Source organism: Fusarium redolens (assembly GCF_020744475.1).
Source record: "Fusarium redolens strain MPI-CAGE-AT-0023 chromosome Unknown BKA55scaffold_16, whole genome shotgun sequence".
Classification (NCBI taxonomy): Eukaryota; Fungi; Ascomycota; class Sordariomycetes; order Hypocreales; family Nectriaceae; genus Fusarium; species Fusarium redolens.
Window position 1 is genome coordinate 673,342 of NW_025763679.1, and position 18,119 is coordinate 691,460.

At 49.1% G+C, this 18,119-nt stretch overlaps 8 protein-coding genes across 8 annotated transcripts; 3 read left to right on the forward strand and 5 right to left on the reverse strand.

Annotated features, from left to right (window-relative positions):
* Window positions 1-307: 307 nt before the first annotated feature.
* Window positions 308-1,147, reverse strand: BKA55DRAFT_694581 (CAP domain-containing protein; the record flags this gene model as incomplete). Its single annotated transcript, XM_046200056.1, has 2 exons — window positions 308-329; window positions 384-1,147. 2 exons carry the CDS (start codon window positions 1,145-1,147, stop codon window positions 308-310), a joined length of 786 nt encoding a protein of 261 aa, XP_046045087.1.
* Window positions 1,148-4,377: 3,230 nt separating this feature from the next.
* On the forward strand, window positions 4,378-5,830 carry BKA55DRAFT_578853 (uncharacterized protein). Its single transcript, XM_046193770.1, has one exon. The coding sequence runs from the start codon at window positions 4,571-4,573 to the stop codon at window positions 5,654-5,656; it is 1,086 nt and encodes a 361-aa protein (XP_046045088.1). The 5' UTR covers window positions 4,378-4,570; the 3' UTR covers window positions 5,657-5,830.
* A 216-nt stretch (window positions 5,831-6,046) lies between these two features.
* Window positions 6,047-6,959, forward strand: BKA55DRAFT_694583 (uncharacterized protein; the record flags this gene model as incomplete). Its single annotated transcript, XM_046200057.1, has 2 exons — window positions 6,047-6,181; window positions 6,252-6,959. The coding sequence occupies 2 exons, from the start codon at window positions 6,047-6,049 to the stop codon at window positions 6,957-6,959; spliced, it is 843 nt and encodes a 280-aa protein (XP_046045089.1).
* A 47-nt stretch (window positions 6,960-7,006) lies between these two features.
* On the reverse strand, window positions 7,007-8,295 carry BKA55DRAFT_597470 (uncharacterized protein; the record flags this gene model as incomplete). Its single annotated transcript, XM_046196078.1, has 5 exons — window positions 7,007-7,385; window positions 7,439-7,592; window positions 7,646-7,955; window positions 8,011-8,198; window positions 8,256-8,295. 5 exons carry the CDS (start codon window positions 8,293-8,295, stop codon window positions 7,007-7,009), a joined length of 1,071 nt encoding a protein of 356 aa, XP_046045090.1.
* Window positions 8,296-8,880: 585 nt separating this feature from the next.
* Window positions 8,881-9,981, reverse strand: BKA55DRAFT_578856 (uncharacterized protein). The gene has a single exon (XM_046193771.1). It carries the CDS (start codon window positions 9,828-9,830, stop codon window positions 8,931-8,933), a length of 900 nt encoding a protein of 299 aa, XP_046045091.1. The 5' UTR covers window positions 9,831-9,981; the 3' UTR covers window positions 8,881-8,930.
* Window positions 9,982-10,381: 400 nt separating this feature from the next.
* BKA55DRAFT_741970 (uncharacterized protein) lies at window positions 10,382-11,248 on the reverse strand (the record flags this gene model as incomplete). The annotated part of the gene is made up of 3 exons (XM_046201492.1): window positions 11,121-11,248; window positions 10,799-11,067; window positions 10,382-10,745 (listed from the first exon to the last, which is right to left on the reverse strand). Exons 1-3 carry the CDS (start codon window positions 11,145-11,147, stop codon window positions 10,382-10,384), a joined length of 660 nt encoding a protein of 219 aa, XP_046045092.1. The 5' UTR covers window positions 11,148-11,248.
* Window positions 11,249-13,319: 2,071 nt separating this feature from the next.
* BKA55DRAFT_521652 (uncharacterized protein) lies at window positions 13,320-15,503 on the forward strand (the record flags this gene model as incomplete). Its single annotated transcript, XM_046188529.1, has 1 exon — window positions 13,320-15,503. The coding sequence occupies one exon, from the start codon at window positions 13,320-13,322 to the stop codon at window positions 15,501-15,503; it is 2,184 nt and encodes a 727-aa protein (XP_046045093.1).
* Window positions 15,504-16,046: 543 nt separating this feature from the next.
* BKA55DRAFT_694588 (peptidase S8/S53 domain-containing protein) lies at window positions 16,047-17,392 on the reverse strand (the record flags this gene model as incomplete). The annotated part of the gene is made up of 3 exons (XM_046200058.1): window positions 16,047-16,646; window positions 16,699-17,040; window positions 17,090-17,392. 3 exons carry the CDS (start codon window positions 17,390-17,392, stop codon window positions 16,047-16,049), a joined length of 1,245 nt encoding a protein of 414 aa, XP_046045094.1.
* Window positions 17,393-18,119: the final 727 nt, after the last annotated feature.

Consider the following 18,119-nt stretch of genomic DNA (forward strand, 5'->3'; position numbering starts at 1 on the left):
GAAACATTATCATTCATTCATTCAATCAACCATTCATTCACTGAACACATCACTAAGAGACATCGGCAGAGACAAAGTTTATCATGAACGTGAATGCAAAGCTCGTAATTGCGTGAGGACAAGTATATACATATTGTCAGTAAACCAAATAATCCGCATAAGAAAACGCGAATGGTTTATTCAAGAAGTGAAATGTAAGTTCATAGCCCTGGTGAGTCGCTCTCATAACTTGAAGTGAAAAAGATACATCAAAAGATCGCTGCCAGCTATCCCGAACCTAAGCATCCGTCCATGTCGGCGTTGACATTTAGTAAGGCTTGTCACCGATCCTATGTCATGATTAGCGAGTGCTACATTAATGGTAGAGAGTAATGGGAACTTACATGTTACCGGGCTTCTGGTAGCGGGCGACAACCCAAGAGGCACCGGAGCTGTCCTTGGCGACAGCCATACCGACCTTGGTGGTGGTCTTCCAGACGCACTGGGTGTAGTGACCGAAGGACATGTAGTTGGAGCCGGAGATAGCCTCACCGTTGTACTGGCTCTTCTCGCTCAGGAAAGCCTCAACAGCGGCGGAGTAGGGGTTGGAGCCGCTGCCCATGTAAAGGTTCTCGCCATCCTCACCCTGAGAGTGCTCGAGGCTGCCGAGCTGAGCAAGGTGGTCGGCCCACTCCTGGGCACCGGAGGCAAGAGAGTCGTCCCAAGAGAGAGGCTCGTTACCAACAGCCTTGCGGGCCTCGTTGTGGAGGTCGAGAGCCTTCTGCTGATCAGCGTCGAGATTGGAAGATCCGGAGCCGGAGCCAGAGTCGGAGCTGGGCTGAGTGGTAGCAGGGGCCTGAGTGGCGGGCTCCTCCTTCTCGGGCTGCTCGGGCTCGGGGGCAGCGACGTAGGTGGGCTGGGGAGCAGGGTTCTTCTTGGGCTTCTTGACGACGACGGGGGCGGGCTGCTGCTCCTGGACAGGGGCGGGGGCGGGCTGCTCGGGAACGTAGGTGGCCTGGGGAGCGTTGCCTCCAGCGGTCACGTAGTGAGTGACGTACTCATACTCGGTAACGACCTTGTAGTGCTTGTTGGAGTTTTGCCAGCTGCCGTGGGGAGCGGCCATGGCGCCAGCGGCCATCATGGAAACGAGGAAGCTTGAGAAATGCATCTTGATTGAGAGTTTTGTTGTTGTTGGTTAACGTCACCGGGACTGGGCTGTAAAAAATTCGAGTTGCTTTAAAAAGAACGTGTTAAGGAGTGAAAGAATGTAGAATAATCCTTCAAGGATGAATGAGTGATTTGCCTGTTAAGGAATGAGTGACAAGACTGATTGAGTCTGGAGAGGAAAAGAAACAGAAGATGGGGGGACGGGAATCAAGATTATAATATAGTTGTACAGCAGTCGCCCAGTGTAATGATCCCATTGGATGAGACATGTCAATGATCCCAACAGTTGGTGTGGTGCCATGTGAAAAACGAAATTCGAGGCGTATGCCTGGGCCCTGGGCAACGTCGAATTGATTGAAAGAGCGGAGTTCTGTGTTTCAAAGGGATGATGCTCCGATGGGCTGCTCGATCCAGGGGTAAACAGACTAGACTAGACCAGGGGTAAAGAAAACCGTTGATGGCCTCAGCTTGCCGAACCAATCAATACGAGGTCTCGTAGCTGACACCCGAGTCTCCGGATGGGATGCTCGGGTTGAGTGTGGGGAGGGATGCCACACTGAAACCCCTCACATCAGTCCTGCAATGTTAAATCCCTACCCAGATCTTGCCTGCGTGTTTCGTCTTGACGCGGCAATCAGCCAGCAAAGAGACGAGATGACATGCCGGGGCTTGTTCTTGGACCAGGCACTGAACATGCCGACGCGGCATTTTGACGCCACTAAACGAGGGCGGCAAAAGGTACCATTCGCCCTTCACCATGGGGGATGGGGAATACGAAAGGTACATGCAGTGCTTTAGTGTATTCTTTGTGATGATGATGAGCGTCAAGGTGCACAAAGCGCATCTAAGATAAGTGAGCATTGGTGTCGTCCAGTCTTGTCGCACAGACATGGGCTATCCTCATCCCCCCGGGTTTTCTTTAATCACGGGCGACGCCTCCCAATATAAAATAAAGTTACAAGTTCGTAATGTGATCCCGAGTGCAGGGATCAGTCGACCAGGGCCAGGATGTTTTCAAGATTGATCGAAATCAGCCTTGAAAATTAGCAGTGATGCAAAATACCCTGCCAATGCCCAACAATTCTCTTCACTCATTCCCTTACGTTATTATTCTCCTTCCTTCCATCTGCAAGTAAGAAAGGGGCCGACACGACCGGTCGTGTTTTGTTAAGGAAAAAAAGTTTGCTAGCTTTTTCTTGACTCGTTTGTTCCGTCGCCTCTGTAACAGGCTAACTGCAGCTACTGCAAGGGACGAATGCACTATATTATTGGTCCACGATGGCTGGCACTCCGCCAAACTTCCAATACATGCCTCTGTCCGTTGAGTAGAATGTCATCGAACGTGGCCCAAGACCACCAAAGGCAAAAAGGGGTTTCAACGAGAACAACAAACTCCTCATACAATGGATCCCTTTAGCTGTTGAACACCTTGGTTGAAACAGCCATCGGTGTTTTGAGTCTTCTTTGTCGGACCTCGCGGGTGCAGACCGTCATCGAAACAACGCCACAGCGCTTCTCCCTGATGAGAACCCAATCATCTGCAAGCGCCCTTTGTTTCTCACCGCAAGCGGTCGATCATGGCAGCGCCTCGTGTGCCCCATGTTTCCCTCCCCGACATTTTTCGCGCAGGTCTCACAGAAGGTGAGTGTGTGAGTGAGTGATCGGCGAAAGGAAATCTTTCGTCTGCCGATGCTAAAGAATGTTCCTGATGATCGGAAGCTGGCTCTGGCACTTGGGGTTGCATTTGCCCAAATGATCCGCTCTGGATGGACGTGCATTTCATGGCAGACCCGGTCCGTGTTGAATCAGAAATTCTGCCCTGCAGGCACAGGGGCCCTGCTAAGGCTTATTTCCGATAGCATTCTTGATGACTACGATTCGTCTCGCATTGATATTTGGTCATTTCAGAACCTTGGAACCGGAAACTGGGATCGTGGCTTGTCAAATTTCACTGTAACAATTGAGTTTCAGCTCTGATTGATTCCTCCTCAAGACATGATTGTTTATCCCTCTGGTCTCTGATCGGGTGGCTTTGTTTCCATCCTGCGTACTGCACTGTACTGTGCAAGAACTTGGCGAGCGGGGAATGCCAAGTGGGCTACGCGTAAGCAGACCGACTTGATGAAACAGCAGCGACTCATTGAAGAGACAGTTCTTTGAAGATATTTTCAGACATTGTATCCTTAGCACATGAACGAAGATCTACACAAAGCCAAAGCACCACTAATGCCAGAAATAATGGACGAGTCTGGGCCTTGTTGCGCACGAACCAGCAATCTTAAACTTCCCGTATTCCTCTGAAACCGCCACATCATGTGCCTTCCTAACGAGGCCATGGCTTGCGACTATTGCTTTGTCAGATTGATTAATTTCTGCCGACGCCTCACCTTGCTAGATCCTGGTAGCACGGCATTTACTCAAGACTATACGACGCTTACAGGGTAAACAACTCATGTGGGGAAGTTTCGCCGTGAATATCCTCGCATGGTTGCTATGCTAGGTCAACGGTTTGAAGCGTAGTTCATGCGACATGTGAAGTTCCGCGATGAATAGCGTGGGTGATCAGCTGCAAAACTGTTGACTTGTTAACAAGAAACAAAGAAACATAAACAGTTTGTCTCACAATTAAAACCATGTGCCATATGCTTACAGGCATCAGAAGAAATCCACTCTGTTCCAAGCTGTTGCAAGAGGTATTCAGGGTAGGTCATTGACTTATTCTCCAGCCAACGTCCATTGTCAGAGTCACAATGCAATACGAATATTGGATAATTTTCAAGCCTTATAGTGATGAAGTTGAACAATTCATCTTAAATTAAAGGCTGACGTGACCTTATTAGTAGTCCATGTAACCATTTCTGAAACTTAAGATTATAAGATTGGAGGATTGGAAGGTCATAGGCCACTCTTGTGTGGCATATTGCAGCATAAAAGTCCACCCGTCTCAACCAACGAACTGGCAGGTATAATTTTATCTTGTCCTTCACGGCATGGCCACTGTGAATTATTGCAAAATATTGCAGGCTCAGAAGCAGCGAAAGCGGCTGCGATGCTACCCTAACTTATCTACTTTTATCAAAGCGTAACATGACTCTTATCTGTTAGGCCACCAACAGGCCTCTTATCGATAAGCACAATCGCAAGAACAACCCACCATCGCTGTTGATTATTTTGCGAACCTCATCATTGGCCAAATACTCATTCCGTAATCAGTATAAGCAAGCCCTCTGCGTCATGATTACACCGATACCTCCAATTAGGTTGAGGTTACCTTGCATTTACTGAAGACTTACAAAGCTCGTGTCAGCGACAGTCGTCTAGTGATCCTTGAATATGCACTTAGAGGCTATACGAGCCAGCCAATGTCACATTTGGCGCTGACAACTGTGAGCAATTTATCGTAGGCGTTCGAGATTCCGAAGATATGCTGTCTTGTCGGATCCTCATAACTTACCAGGCACCACTGGGTCCTTCTGTCTCACGTATTGCATCAATTCACTGCCTAAAATTTAGGAATTCCTCCTTTTGTAAGCCAAGACGCTTCTTGTCAAGTTCCGTTCCATCCGGTTTCAAAATGAACCCTCAGGCGGTGGAATCTCCCTTGTCGCAGTCCGCGACATTCCTCGTTCTCTCGGCAACAGACAACCCGGATGCCGACAAGACGATCCGATCAACATTGTCTAGCATTGCAGACATTACTAAGAATATTTCAATTCGCCACCAAACCGCAAACCTCTCATGCACTGTTGGCATTGGAAGCTCGGCATGGGATCGATTGACCCAACTTCCACGGCCTGCTGAGCTGCACCCTTTCAAAGAGTTCAAGGGATCAAAGCATACTGCTGTGTCGACGCCAGGTGATATCTTCTTTCATATTCGCTCGGAGAGAAGAGATATGGCATTTGAGTTTGAGAGACAACTCATGGATAGACTTGGTGATGCCGTCAAGCTTGAAGATGAGACAGTTGGCTTTAGGTATTTTGATACGCGCGATGTCCTTGGGTTTGTCGACGGAACTGCCAATCCAGTCGGCCCCGATGTCAAGGACTCGGTGCTTATCACTGCACAAGACGACTCTGCTGCTGTAGGGGGCAGTTATGTCGTGGTGCAGAAATATCTTCACGATCTCAAAGCATGGAAGACTCTCAAGACCGAGCAACAGGAAGCCATCATTGGACGTACGAAGCTGGATAATATCGAGCTTGATGATGCAGATGAAGGGCAACAGCAGTCTCATAAGAGCCTTGCTACGATTGAAGACGAGGGAGGAAGTGAGCATGATATTCTACGAGATAACATGCCCTTCGGATCTCCGGCTCAAGGCGAGTTTGGCACATATTTTATCGGGTATTCAAAGAAGCTTTGGGTAATTGAGAAGATGCTAGAGCGCATGTTTGTCGGTGTTCCACCTGGGATGCATGATCGGATTCTTAACTATTCGAAGGCAGTTACAGGCTCGACATTCTTTGTACCATCGGCTGATTTCCTTGCTGGACTTGACGATGATTAACTGCTGGGCAGGCTGTGATTGTCTTCAAACAACAAACAATTAGAACGAATAGCAACAAGTGTAAAACGTCCATGAATCAGCAAATAGTTTGTGATAGCACGCATAAAGTCATGCTATTCATCCCGTAACTCAGATTCAGTATAATCATAAATCTCCTGTGCCACATGTTTACTGCACAGTGAACGCACCCTCAGTAACTATCTCGGCCAATTAGATGTCACATTCGGTGCTGATACGGGCCGATCAGATCGACCTTCCCACCGCGTCAATAGCGCAGCTTGGTGATGTAATGTCAGACAGATCCCTCGCAATTTCGCTCACAATTACTTCGAAACCACGGCGCGTTTGCAATTTCTCTTGTTACTAAATACTTTGCAAATAAATCGTACGATGTCTAATGCTGGAATCTCGAAGAATCCACGCCCGAAACGGAAGAATCGACCTCGGCCTTTGCCGCCCGATGTCACGGCTAGAAACTTGGCTATTGAGAAACAACGTCGCGGAGAATTGAAAGAAGATTTCTTGGTGAGATTCATTAAAGAAATTTGAATACCAAGGGATCTGTCTCTAACAATGCATTGCCGCGAATAATTAGGAATTGGCGCGCCTTATCCCCGACCTTGCTAATACACGACGCCTTACAAAGGTGCTGATCGTAAACAAGAGCATAGAACATGTTCGGCAGCAACGGGCTCTTTCCCTTGCGGCAGCTAGCGATATGCAGGAAGTTGTTGACCAGAATCATCAACTTGTTGCGGAGGTGAATGCTCTGCGTGCTCAAATTGGAGGACCATCTATCCCTCAAACCCAGGTCAAGCCCATGACCCAAGCTATGACTCAACTAGCCGAAACAAAGAACCACGTCTTCGGAACCTTCCCAGCAGGCTTTGGAGATAACTGGGCGGAAGAATACTCCCAGGGTCAGCATGAGACAACACGTGAAGTGGACTTCTCACCTGATAATCCTAATGCGCCCCCTGTCCCGCATACAGATGTCAATGTTACACCAGGCAGCATACAAAGCAGCCTAGAAACTACTCCCGGATCTATGCCGGCCTCAGCATATCATGAACCTCAAACGAACTTCAACATGTGCTTGAATACAGCGCCCGGGCCTAGTTTTCCCTTTCCAGACCTTTTGGGTACCGGCCATTCTTATTTGGACGATCCTCTGATGGCGAATCTCTGGACTCAGGAGGTTATTGGTGAGGGTTCAGCTTGGATTGATGGTCTGAGTGGGAGCGACATTTCAGTTTTAGTTCAGAATGGTACAGGGGATAATGAGATACAGAGTTGTATTTAGCGAGAGTTTACGATCGGCTATAATGGTGAAAAAGGACATCATGATACTCAGAACTGCTTCAAAGCTTCTTCGATCGCATCTCGACTCTGCAATTCGTTCGCTTTGAATGCCTCGAGAGCTTCGGCTAGCCCCCTCTGAGTAACAGGGTCAGCAGCGATGGCTTGGGTCAATGCGGCCCCGTTGTCTGCCAGATACTCAATATCAAGTGCTGGAAGCCCAGAACAAACGGGACTGGCACGGGAATCAATCTGCGCCATAGGGGCAATTCGCTGCGAGGGAGTACCGATCTGCATTTGAGAGTCACCGCCAGGTGGCGGGTTCGCCTCAGCATCCAGTAGTGAGAGCTGGAGGAGGATATCCTCAGGAACAGTAACATGATCGCAGCCAAGCTCAGCCATGGCCATTGCCTCCCGAGCAGATATGAAGCTGGGTAGTAAAATTAGCTCGGGTTTCTTGCGCTCTAAAATTCTGTTACGTGCCTTGCTGGCTTGAGTACTGGTTGCGTCTTGCCAGTCGCTTCATGAAGGTGCTTGTAGACTTGCTGAATTTGTACGATTCTGGGTGAAATAGGATGATCGAGAGCTGGGTCTTTGAGATTAGGCCACTGCTCTCTGTCGGCGTGATACCAAGGAACTATGAGAAAGTAAGCATTTCGAAAGAGTCAGATAGGTGAGACTAGATCTTACAGTTGTAATAGGGGCTAATAGACAACGTCTCTGCCTGGCTGGCAGCGATAGCTTGGGCGACAGAGAACAGAGAAGTCCCCAGGGTCAAGATCCCTTCTTTGAGTAGAATTGGGCTGGCGTTCAGTGCAGGACCTGTGCACGGTATCTTGATACAAATTCGATCCTTTGAGATACCAAGCTTCTCGAACTCACGCGCATAGGATCGGGCCTGGGCTACAACCTTTTCAGTGTCGTATGCATGGAAAGCTGAAGTCTGAAGCAAGACCCGCCCCCGGATGTTCTCTATGTTTTTGGCACACAGCAGGGCACTCTGCAGATGATGATATGAATGAGTGACTACTATCAAGACATAGAAAGTGACATACCATACGATCAAGAATCACCTCCCATCCTCCTTCTTTGCCTTCTTTGACAGTTTTCAAGAACAGCTCGCGGTTCTTGGGAGAGATCATTTGCTCATAGACTAGACGTTGGTTGCTCGTTTGATCATGTGGCTTAAAAGGTAGAAATCTCTTCGCTTCTGCTGGGTCCATACAGTCAATGTCGACCTTGACTATCAAGCAATTCAATACTTAGAATGGCGATAGAGGAGAGGAAGAGGCTGTCGTACCTTGCTCCTGGAGCTTGTCAAGCCAGGTGACTTTACTCATGGTGAATGACCGCCGTATGGAAGATATAGAGATTGCAGGATGAAAGGTAATCTGAAGATTGTAGAAAAATGGAATAAGAAGAAGAAGAAGAAGAAGAAGAAGTATGGCTTCATTTATAGTTGAACGACAACACTGAGTGATAATGGGCACTGGTTGTTGACAGGACAGCGCAAGACGTCGTGGTGAGTAACGGGCGAGACGCTAATGCATGGACTGTACAGTTCCTTACAACCCCGGAAATACTAACCATTGCCATTGAGTAGGCGAGAATCACTGTACAGTAACCTGGCCCTTCCAAGTACTACAAACTGTCCAATTTCCTCGTCCTCGTAGCGACTGTACAGTCATGGCATAATGCCGTGCGGATCTTTTGATATCTCTGTTGCAGACTAAACAGGAGAAGAATGTTTCAAGTACAAATTGATACCTCAGTGGAGGATGCTACACAAACCCTTCTCATGAGATGTATGCGATGGATACTTTGACTGCTTGTCACAAGATGGACCATCAGGGAGTAACTAGTAATGTAACAAGATTCGCCATAGTCTTCGTCCTCTGAATCATTCATATAAAGTAAAATATATTGGGTGAGGTCTAGGACTAGAAATACGTTTCATCTTTTCCCAGGAATATGACTAGAAAACGCTGATTCCACCATCTACAAGGATATCTGCACCCGTAATGTAACTACCCGCTTTGCTCGCGAGCAAGACAACGGCACCCGTGAGCTCCTCCGGGTTTCCCATGCGGCCATATGGGGTTCTCTTTGCCCAAATAGCTCTATGCTCGGCCAAACCGTCTCCCTCGTTTAGAATAGTATCCATGTACCCAGGACTGATACTATTGACACGGATACCGTGTATCGCCCACTCTGCGGCGAGTGAGCTTTTCATGGAGATGATAGCCGCCTTGGCCGCGTTATAATGGACTTGAGGCTGAGGAAAGTTGACTATATGGGCTGATATGCTTGCCATCAGAATGATTGAACCACCTGTTCCTCTGCTTGCGATGGACTTCGCAACAGCTTGCGCTACCAGGAATGCACCCGTGGTGTTGACATCAAACATGGTCTTGAATTGTTGCGGAGTGATATCCAAAGCATGCGCAGCAAAGGCGATACCTGCAAAGCAGAGGCAGATGTTAATGGGGCCGATGATTTGCTCTGCGTTCGCAACGGCGGCTGTAACGGACTCAGGATCCGTCACATCAACCTTGGTAAATGTGATCCTTGCTTCAGGAAAGTCGCTTTGAAGACCGGCGACAGTCTTTTTCCCAGGATCAGGATGCAGGTCAAAGATAGCTAGTCCCCGGAGTCCGTGTTCAAGCAGAGCTCGACAGGCGACAGACCCAATATCTCCAGCACCCCCAGTCACAATGGCATTGCCCGTGACCGCGAATCGAGCTCGTGCTCGGCCCAGAGATGTGGTGATGGAGTGATCATGTTCTGGGGGAGATGTAATAGAGTTGGCTGAGCCATCACTTAATTGCATTGACGGCGGAGCGCGGAACTTGAGTTCAGATCGTGCGACGGACATTTTGGCAAGAATTGACTGTGACAAAGGCTAGTGCACTTGATGTGACGCGGGTAAATATTCGGATGTGCTGGTAGACAACAATAACGACCACTGCAGTAGAGAGGAAACGTCAAAGTATTTGTTGGATGACACTTCTCAATTATAGTTCTAGCATGATGACTTCGGTTCAGTCTTGACTGAGATACTTACTGATGTCGTAAGCTGGTACTGTACAGTAACCACGCCGATCAATGGAGTTTTCAAACGCTTCTCAGCCAATGAAACTGGGTGAGTATGTGTTACTGTACAGTAACCGCATTAGCGCTCACGGTCGCCTCCGCAGAGGCGATCAAACCGCTGTCATTGTTCAGCCATCAGGCTACAATTGCATAGATTAGCAAAATCACTAATGTTGAGCAAGATTGGATGAGATAGACGAAGAATCCAGGACTCCCTCAGTCGAAAGTATCGAGTGTATTGGGTCAATTCAAACGAAACGTTTGTTATCTCTCGGTTCGATGCCATGGGGCACAGTTTGATGAGGATACGAGCCGCCAGTTTCTAGCTTCTATCTATCTGACAAGCTCCCACTCCTCGCCAAAGCCATCAGTCTTGAAGAGAGAAGCATTTCCAAGGTTATCAATCTCTCCCTGCGCAAGGAACATGTTCTTCAGATCATTGAAGTACATGCGGCCTCCACGTCCACTTAGGACAACCTCGCCATTGTCATTGACGCTGACATACTTTTGGGCAGTTCCTCCAACTGCACCGACGGAGATGTAGTCTTTCCCAATGATGACGGTCCTGTTTCTATCGCTGTCGCGCTCCCCATCAAGACGGAAGAGAAAACGAGTGCGGCCCTGCTTGGTCGCATAGATCAAACCATCCTTTGCAAGCCAGTATAGATCTGGGCTAGATTTGGATCGAATGTAATAACTATAGTTCATTAGACAAATCAAGACGAGAGAAACAGCTCAGGAAAGACTCACGATTCGCCACTGACGACATCAGTCCTCTCGGGTTGGTTGAATGTAGAAATGATACGGCCATCTCGATCATTCAGCAAAGTGTACATGATCTTATTTATGAACGAAGGAGCAAGATCCCAAGCCTGGGCTCCACTGCCCCAAGAAAAGAAATCAGGGGCAAGACGCTTGACATGCTCTGGATCTTTAGTTGAGGCCTCGCGCCACCACTCATCAATAGTCTCAGCATTAGGAGCAGCAAGTAGGTATCGGTAGTTTGGCTCTGAGGTTTGCTAAAAGAAGTCAGAAAGCTGATTTTTACGACTGTCAAAATTTGTAGACGTACCCATTTGAGAAAAGCGTAGTAGACCATGTTGGGCTATGAAAGTCGGCTGAAGTAAATCGAAGTTTGAGAGTCTTGAGACTATAGATGAGATGAAGACTGACCTTTGAATGAGGAAATATACTAGAGCGTTCTCAATGCCATGCTTTATACGCAACCTAGATCAAGCAGCTACTTGTACTCTCTGACAACATACTGAGACTTCGTTCACTCTCGAGCATCATAGCTGATCACCACCGCCAAGCCACGGAATGTCCTCAGGTGATGCTGATGCCATCTAAATTTCCTCATTCTAAGAGATTTCATCATAATTTACTACCGCTTACCCTTTTCTCAACCGGTTCAACACCTGCCTTGTCTCAGTATTTACCAACAAGGAATCTCCGCACCGAAGAAGGCTGGCTGAAGGCCCTCAGAAACCCTGGCGAAATGAACCGATTCCAAGGAGAACGAGACAATAGTCTGTCGGAAGGGTTCCGTCAGCATTTGCCTGGTAAATGCCGACGTCAATTTGAGACTTGACTGAAAATTTCGTCTCGAATGGGGATAGTAAGAGACACGGGACGGTCGATGTGTCTGACAGCTACATTGATCTGCGTCACATGCCGGTCCGTCGCAAAAGCACAGCGAGATGCGGGCACATTCCTCATGTAGCTGCACACGAAGGCTGGTGATGGTGACGAAGCCGCCAGAGTTAATCTCAGCCCTCTTATCTGGACTGCCTATAATGTAGTTGATCTCGGAAGTTGGCCAATCCGAGGAAACTCAAGCTATGCGATGTCTAAGAAGATCCCTGCACGAGCATCTCAGCTGAGATCGCTATCATGCAAGGATGGACATGACCAGAAGCAGGCTGGCTAAGCTAGATGGCAGCTGCACGAGAGAGAATTGGGAAACAACATACGCAAAACTATTGGACCAAAATAACATATGACCTACGGAGATCTCAGAAATTGACTTTGGCAAAACGGCCTGTCTCAAATAAAACCCCTTCCGTCGCTAGATCCGATGGCCCGTTCCGAGCTGGGAGTCGACCGTCTGCAAACCTAAACCTTGAGACATAGTAAAGGGAGGCCTAAAATGCTACATCTGTACGTCACGATAACATTAGTGAGACAAAAGTCCATCCAGGACGGCAAGCAACCGTACAAGACACTCAGCTGAAGGCCTCACATCTGACACATGTTCCAGCAATGTGAAAATCATTACCCAAAGCAAGTCCAAATAGTGATAGGAGGCTGTACAGCTTCCCAAAGAAGATTTGCTGACATCGGCAGGGATGCGAGGTAAGCTTTTTGGTAGCTTAAGGTGACACATTGTCTGTGATGATGGTCCATGGGCGCACGCTCCGACTCCCCGGCATCATGGTCAAAGACCCAAGGTTTGTATCACAGGTTGATTCTCCCTCATGTCAGAGCAGCCTCGTTGCTGGGTTCAGGACAACCGTCTCGGAAGAAAAACTCTTGACATTTCGTGAGATGTCAGAAGAAACGCGGCCAGTAGACTATCGACAAGCAGGTAGGCACCAAGACAGTGCTCAGGATGTTAGAATGGCTGAGACTATTGCATAAGAGGGCGAGAGCAAACCAAGAGCGTACCAAGTTTTATCCTAAAATGTCCTAAACTTGTCGAACTATTTTATCACTTAGGATTTTATCCCTAAGTTTTTCGCTATCCCTATGTAGTATCCCTATATTGAGATCCAGCTGATTGTGAGATCCCAGCCGGACTAAGGTTATAATGACAGGAAGGCCCAATGACATCAAGCCCCAGGCCGTGAGAGTTTCATCCCCGCATCCTAAGAATGCAGTTGAGAGTCAATCTCTGCTCAAAAGGGACAGTTGTAAATCATGCCAGCCACCAACCGGCACAAGTAAGATGAGAGCCCCCATTTGAACCAAACTCCAACGAAAAGCTAAAACAACGAATTTCGGCCGGAATAGCGACATCCGAGGATTGACGGCCGTCCACGAATACCGAAGATTTCCAGCCGTGGCGTTGCTGGGTCGGGCCATATGACTGCCAAGAAATCATGCCGTCAACGAAAGTAGAGAGATGTGAATGAGGGATCCAAGGAAAGACTGAAAACAACGAATTGGAGAGGAGATTTTGTAGATAAAAGAGTACCTCATTCGCACTCCAAAGTCGTAATCACCCCCTCACCTCTTCATCCTACTTCACTTTCTTTTTTGTTTCCCAATCATGTATGAATCCTGGAAGACCATCATCGCACTCTCCAGCTTTGTGCTGAGCACCACAGCTAAGGACGTGCCCTTCGATGCTCATCTCATGGTTCAGCAAGCTGGACTGCCTTCCGTGCTCAGCAATGGCTCCAGCCCGCCTCCTCAGCTTGACATCCCAAGCACTCGTCCAGCTCGGTCCATCGACCTGAGCCAGATTGTGCCTGTCCAAGATGCTTCTGGTAACAGCCGTTGCTGTCCCATCGGAACTGTCAACGATGGTACTGGCTGTGTTTTCCCTCACTCGTCTGTCTGTCCTGAGGGTACTCGTCTTGAGGGAAACACTTGCATCAGCGAGAAGCCACCCAAGTGCCCTGATGGTCTGATCTACAATGGTCGCAACTGTATTGGTACCGCGCCTAGCTGCCCTCCTGGTAGCCGCTTCAACGGCGAGTCCTGCGAGTCCGAGGCCGAACCACGTTGCAACCCTGGGTTCAAATACCAGGACGGCAACTGTGTGTCCCTTTCTGAAGCTGGATGCCCTCCAGGATTCACTCTAAAGAACCGTCTTTGTACTTCAAGCAGCAAGCCTCAATGCCCTGCGCCTCTCAAGTACGAGGATGGTAGCTGTGTCGATTCGAAGCCGCCGGCTTGCCCTCCTGGCAGTAAACTAGCCGACGGCAACTGTATTGGCGAAGTTCCTCCATCCTGCCCTCCCGGCTATGTAGTCAACAAGGGAGTATGCACCCACGAGTCAAAGCCAAGATGTCCTCCCGGATCCAGCTTTGATGGGACTGCTTGTGTCTCCGAGAAACCCCCGTCTTGTGAGCCAGGCTTCTTCAACGGCAAGGTCTGTGAAGACAAGCCCTCCTGCCCCCCTGGTTTCAACCTCGAGGGAAGAGTCTGTGTCTCTGAGAGCAAGGCCACCTGCCCCGGTGGAACCTACATTGTCTCCGACAAGACCAGTGGAAAGTCAGCTTGCTGCTACAAAAACTTTGACTTCAATGGAGACACCTGCTTCAAGTCTGTTGACCATGAAGATGACTGCCCTCCTGGAACACACTATGATAAGGGTCGCTGCTGGATTAGCCCTACTGAAGAGCCCAGCTGCCCTACCGGTGGAAAGTGGAACGGAAAGACTTGTATCGTTCAGTCTGTTCCTCAGTGCCGCGCTGGTCAATACACTAATGGGCGATGCATTATCTCCGAAAGCCCTCGTTGCCGTCCTGGCGCAGTGTTCAACGGAGAGAACTGTGTCCTCGAAGATCGCGCGGCTTGCCCTCCCGGAAGTGTTCTCAGCGGCAAGAAGTGTATCTCCAGCACTCCTCCTGTCTGCGAGCCTGGCCACACTCTGACCGGCGACTACTGTATCTCTGAAGAGCGTCCTCAATGTCCTCGTGGATCTACTGTCGTTGGCAGATACTGCAAGTATCCCGATCTTCCTGTCTGCGAGCGTGGCACCAACCACCATGATGACGACTGCACCTCTTCCATTACCCCAGAGTGCCCTACTGGAAGCTCTTTCAATGGGGTCAACTGTATCTCTAACGATCGTCCTATTTGCAGACCTGGTTATATCTTCAACGGGGCCACCTGTGTCTCCGAGAAAGACATCCCAGCCTGCCCCAACAACATGCAATTCGATGGTACCAACTGTGTTTCAAAGGAGCGACCTATCTGTGATCCTGGCAAGTCTTTCGATGGTGGTGCTTGCGTCGATCACTCTGATCCCCAGTGCCGCCCTGGTCTTGTTTTCGACGGCACCAGCTGTGTTTCCAAGGAGCCTCCCCGTTGTGAGCCTGGAACAAGCTGGAACGGAAGCAAGTGTACTTCTGAGAAGAACCCTGGCTGTGCTCCTGGTATGAAGTACAACTCTGAGACTGAGACTTGCGACTCATCTCTGAAGCCCCGTTGCCCTACTGGAACTGAGCTCAGAGATGATATCTGTGTTTCCGTAACCCCTCCTCAATGCCCCACTGGGACCACCAGAAAGGGTGGCAAGTGTGTCTCTGTTGAACCTCCCCGTTGCCCTCGAGGTCTTACTCCCAGTGGTGGTCTTTGCATCTCCACCAAGCTACCTGAGTGTGGCGAGGGCACTATCTTCGATGGCAAGCGATGTGTCATTGGCAAGACCGAGGAGTGCTATACCCTTCACACCTGCCCACCTGTTGGTGCTCCTGGTCTCCCTGCTCTGGCTGGCCACTAATCCTATTTCTTCCAACCCCCTATATGTATCAGTAGTACGAGCCTCAACTCACAAATTGACAACTTTCTTTCTCTCGATTTCTTTTTGACAATGATCGTAATATCTATACTTTGTTTATCTTTGTAGGTGTGATTCACCTAGACATTTAGCTGCCCGAGAGACTGTGATTGTACTTGTATTGATTTTCTATGCAGCGAAAGAGCGCATCTAGCAGCACTATCTGGTATTGATCAATCGCAATCTTCTGTTTACACAGATAAGTCGCCTTTATCGCCAGCTGCCCGAGAGTCATCTGCTTTTTGGGTTGTGTATATCGACTCAGAATATAAGATTCATAAATTTACCTAAAGTTATGATGACAATCAATATGTTTTAGATGATGTCAATCGCAGTTTTACCTAAATTTATGATAATAAACCTAACGTTAGTTAACAGTAAACATATGTTCAAGGCCCCATGAGTCAACTTTAAAATATCGGTAGTATTGATTTTTCACTATTGATATATCCTATCTAAATATCCTCCAGGGTGAACCCTTTGCATTTAAGCACCATTGCCGTTGTAAGCCACAGAGTTGGGGCTTCCGCTGAGGGTACCAGTGATTCTGCCAGTGGTGGCGAGAGACTTGATACGGTTGGTAACAGAGGCGGGAGTGGTGAGACCCTCAAGAACCTGGAGGTACAGAGCAAGACCAGCAACGTGAGGGCAGGCCATGGAGGTACCGCTGATAGTGTTGGTGGCAGAGTTGGAGCCGATCCAGGTGGAGAGGATGTTGACACCAGGGCCGAAGACATCGACACCAGCACCGTAGTTGGTGAAAGAAGCAGGGCGCCAGCTGGAGTCGATGGCAGCAACGGTCAGAGCGTTGGGAGCGTTGGCGGGAGACTGGCCAGAAACGGGAAGAGGTCGGCCGGAGTCATCACCGTTACCGGCAGCAACAACAGAGAGGACACCAGAGTTGTAGGCAGCGTTGATGGCAGAGGTCCAGGTCTGAGAAGCGGGACCGCCAAGAGACAGGTTGATAACAGAGCGACCAGCACGGCTCTTGGAGGTGATGTCGTTGACAGCCCAGTTGAAACCAGCAAGGATAGTGGAGGTAGATCCCTCACGGCCAGCGAAGACCTTGACGGAGATGATGTTGGCCTAGAAAGCTGGTCAGTGTTTGGGTTGAAAGATTGTAGAATATTTGACATACCCGCTTGGCGACACCGTAGGTAGTACCAGCGATAGTACCGGCAACGTGAGTACCGTGGCCGAGGGTGTCCTCGTGAGCACCACCAACAGCGTTGTAACCAAGAGAAGCGCGGCCACCAAAGTTGGTGTGGCTGACCTGGACACCGCTGTCAACGACGTAGGCGTAGGAGCCTTGTCCGGCAGTGGTGTCGTAGATGTAGCTGGTAGAGCCGGAGGTTCGGTGGGAGATAGTACCGAGACCCCATGGGGCACCAGACTGGGTAGTCAGAGCACGGTCAGCAAGCTCGGGCTCAGACTCCTCGTAGCTGAGGTACATAGTGTAGTCAGGCTCAACGAAGGCAACCTATAGCATGTTAGTGAATGAATGACTAAGACTAGATGCTTAAACAAACCTCAGGGCTCTTCTTAATCTCAGCAATGGTGGACTTGTCGAACTCGCCAGAGTAAGCGCTCCAGCTGCTGATGTTGAAAGTCTTCTCAACACCAGAAGTGTCACGCTTGTTGAGGCTGCGGCGGTGGACATCGCCAACCCAGTTCAAGTGAGCCGCAACAGAAGAGTCGGAAGCATCAGGCTTGAGGGTGATGATGTACTTGTCGGGAACAGCCTGTCGCTTGGAGAGGATATCGGCAGGAGCAGCGAGGACTGCGGGGAGCAGAGCTCCAAGAGCCAGAGCGAAGCGACGGATGCTAGTCATGATGAACAGAGAGATACAAGAGGAGATGAGGCTGTGTGGATGAGGATAGTAAAGTTGATTATCGTGGTGATCGTCAAGTGTATTTATACACAGATCAGCATGAATATACCTTAAGCTGATTGATAATACAATTAGATCCAATCATCCATATCATCAACACCAAGTCTTGCGTGATAGCGTTGAGTTTGGATAGAGATTATTCAGCTTCCTAAACCGTCACGGCGGCCGAGGTGTCCAAGTAAGGAAAGTGATAGTGGGTGAATAGTATCAAGCAAAAGTGCCTATGCCAAGACAGACTTGTAGCGGAGTTAGCCTCGAAATATCTTGGCTAGCTACCTCGTAAGACTATGCTCCTCCTTGACTATGTCGCTGGTGATTGGAGTTGGGTATCAAGGTCCATAAACCTAACTCTGAAGGTGTTACTTCTGCCCATAACGAGTTATCAAGACGAAAATAGCTCATAAACGTTGCAAAGATGTTTGTTTTCAAGGGTCCAACAGTATGCCAGGGCATGAATGCTGCCAATGCTGGGGTTCAGGTTCAGCCGCGGGGTCATATGCTGTCATCAATTTCTTATCACCTCGAATGCTCAGAGCTGCTTAATCCTTCCCGTACCTTTTCTCCTAGCGAACATCGGCCTCCCCCGCCATCTGTTTTGCCATGACCGCTATCTCGTTCGGGGCCGCTCCTCACAAAGGGAAAGGTGCGCCGGCTCCCTTGGACGGGA

Bases quoted from the DNA above. Each gene is read 5' to 3' on its own strand.
- BKA55DRAFT_578853 (XM_046193770.1), top strand. From the start codon at position 4,571: ATGCTGTCTTGTCGGATCCTCATAACTTACCAGGCACCACTGGGTCCT.
- BKA55DRAFT_578856 (XM_046193771.1), bottom strand. From the start codon at position 9,830: ATGTCCGTCGCACGATCTGAACTCAAGTTCCGCGCTCCGCCGTCAATG.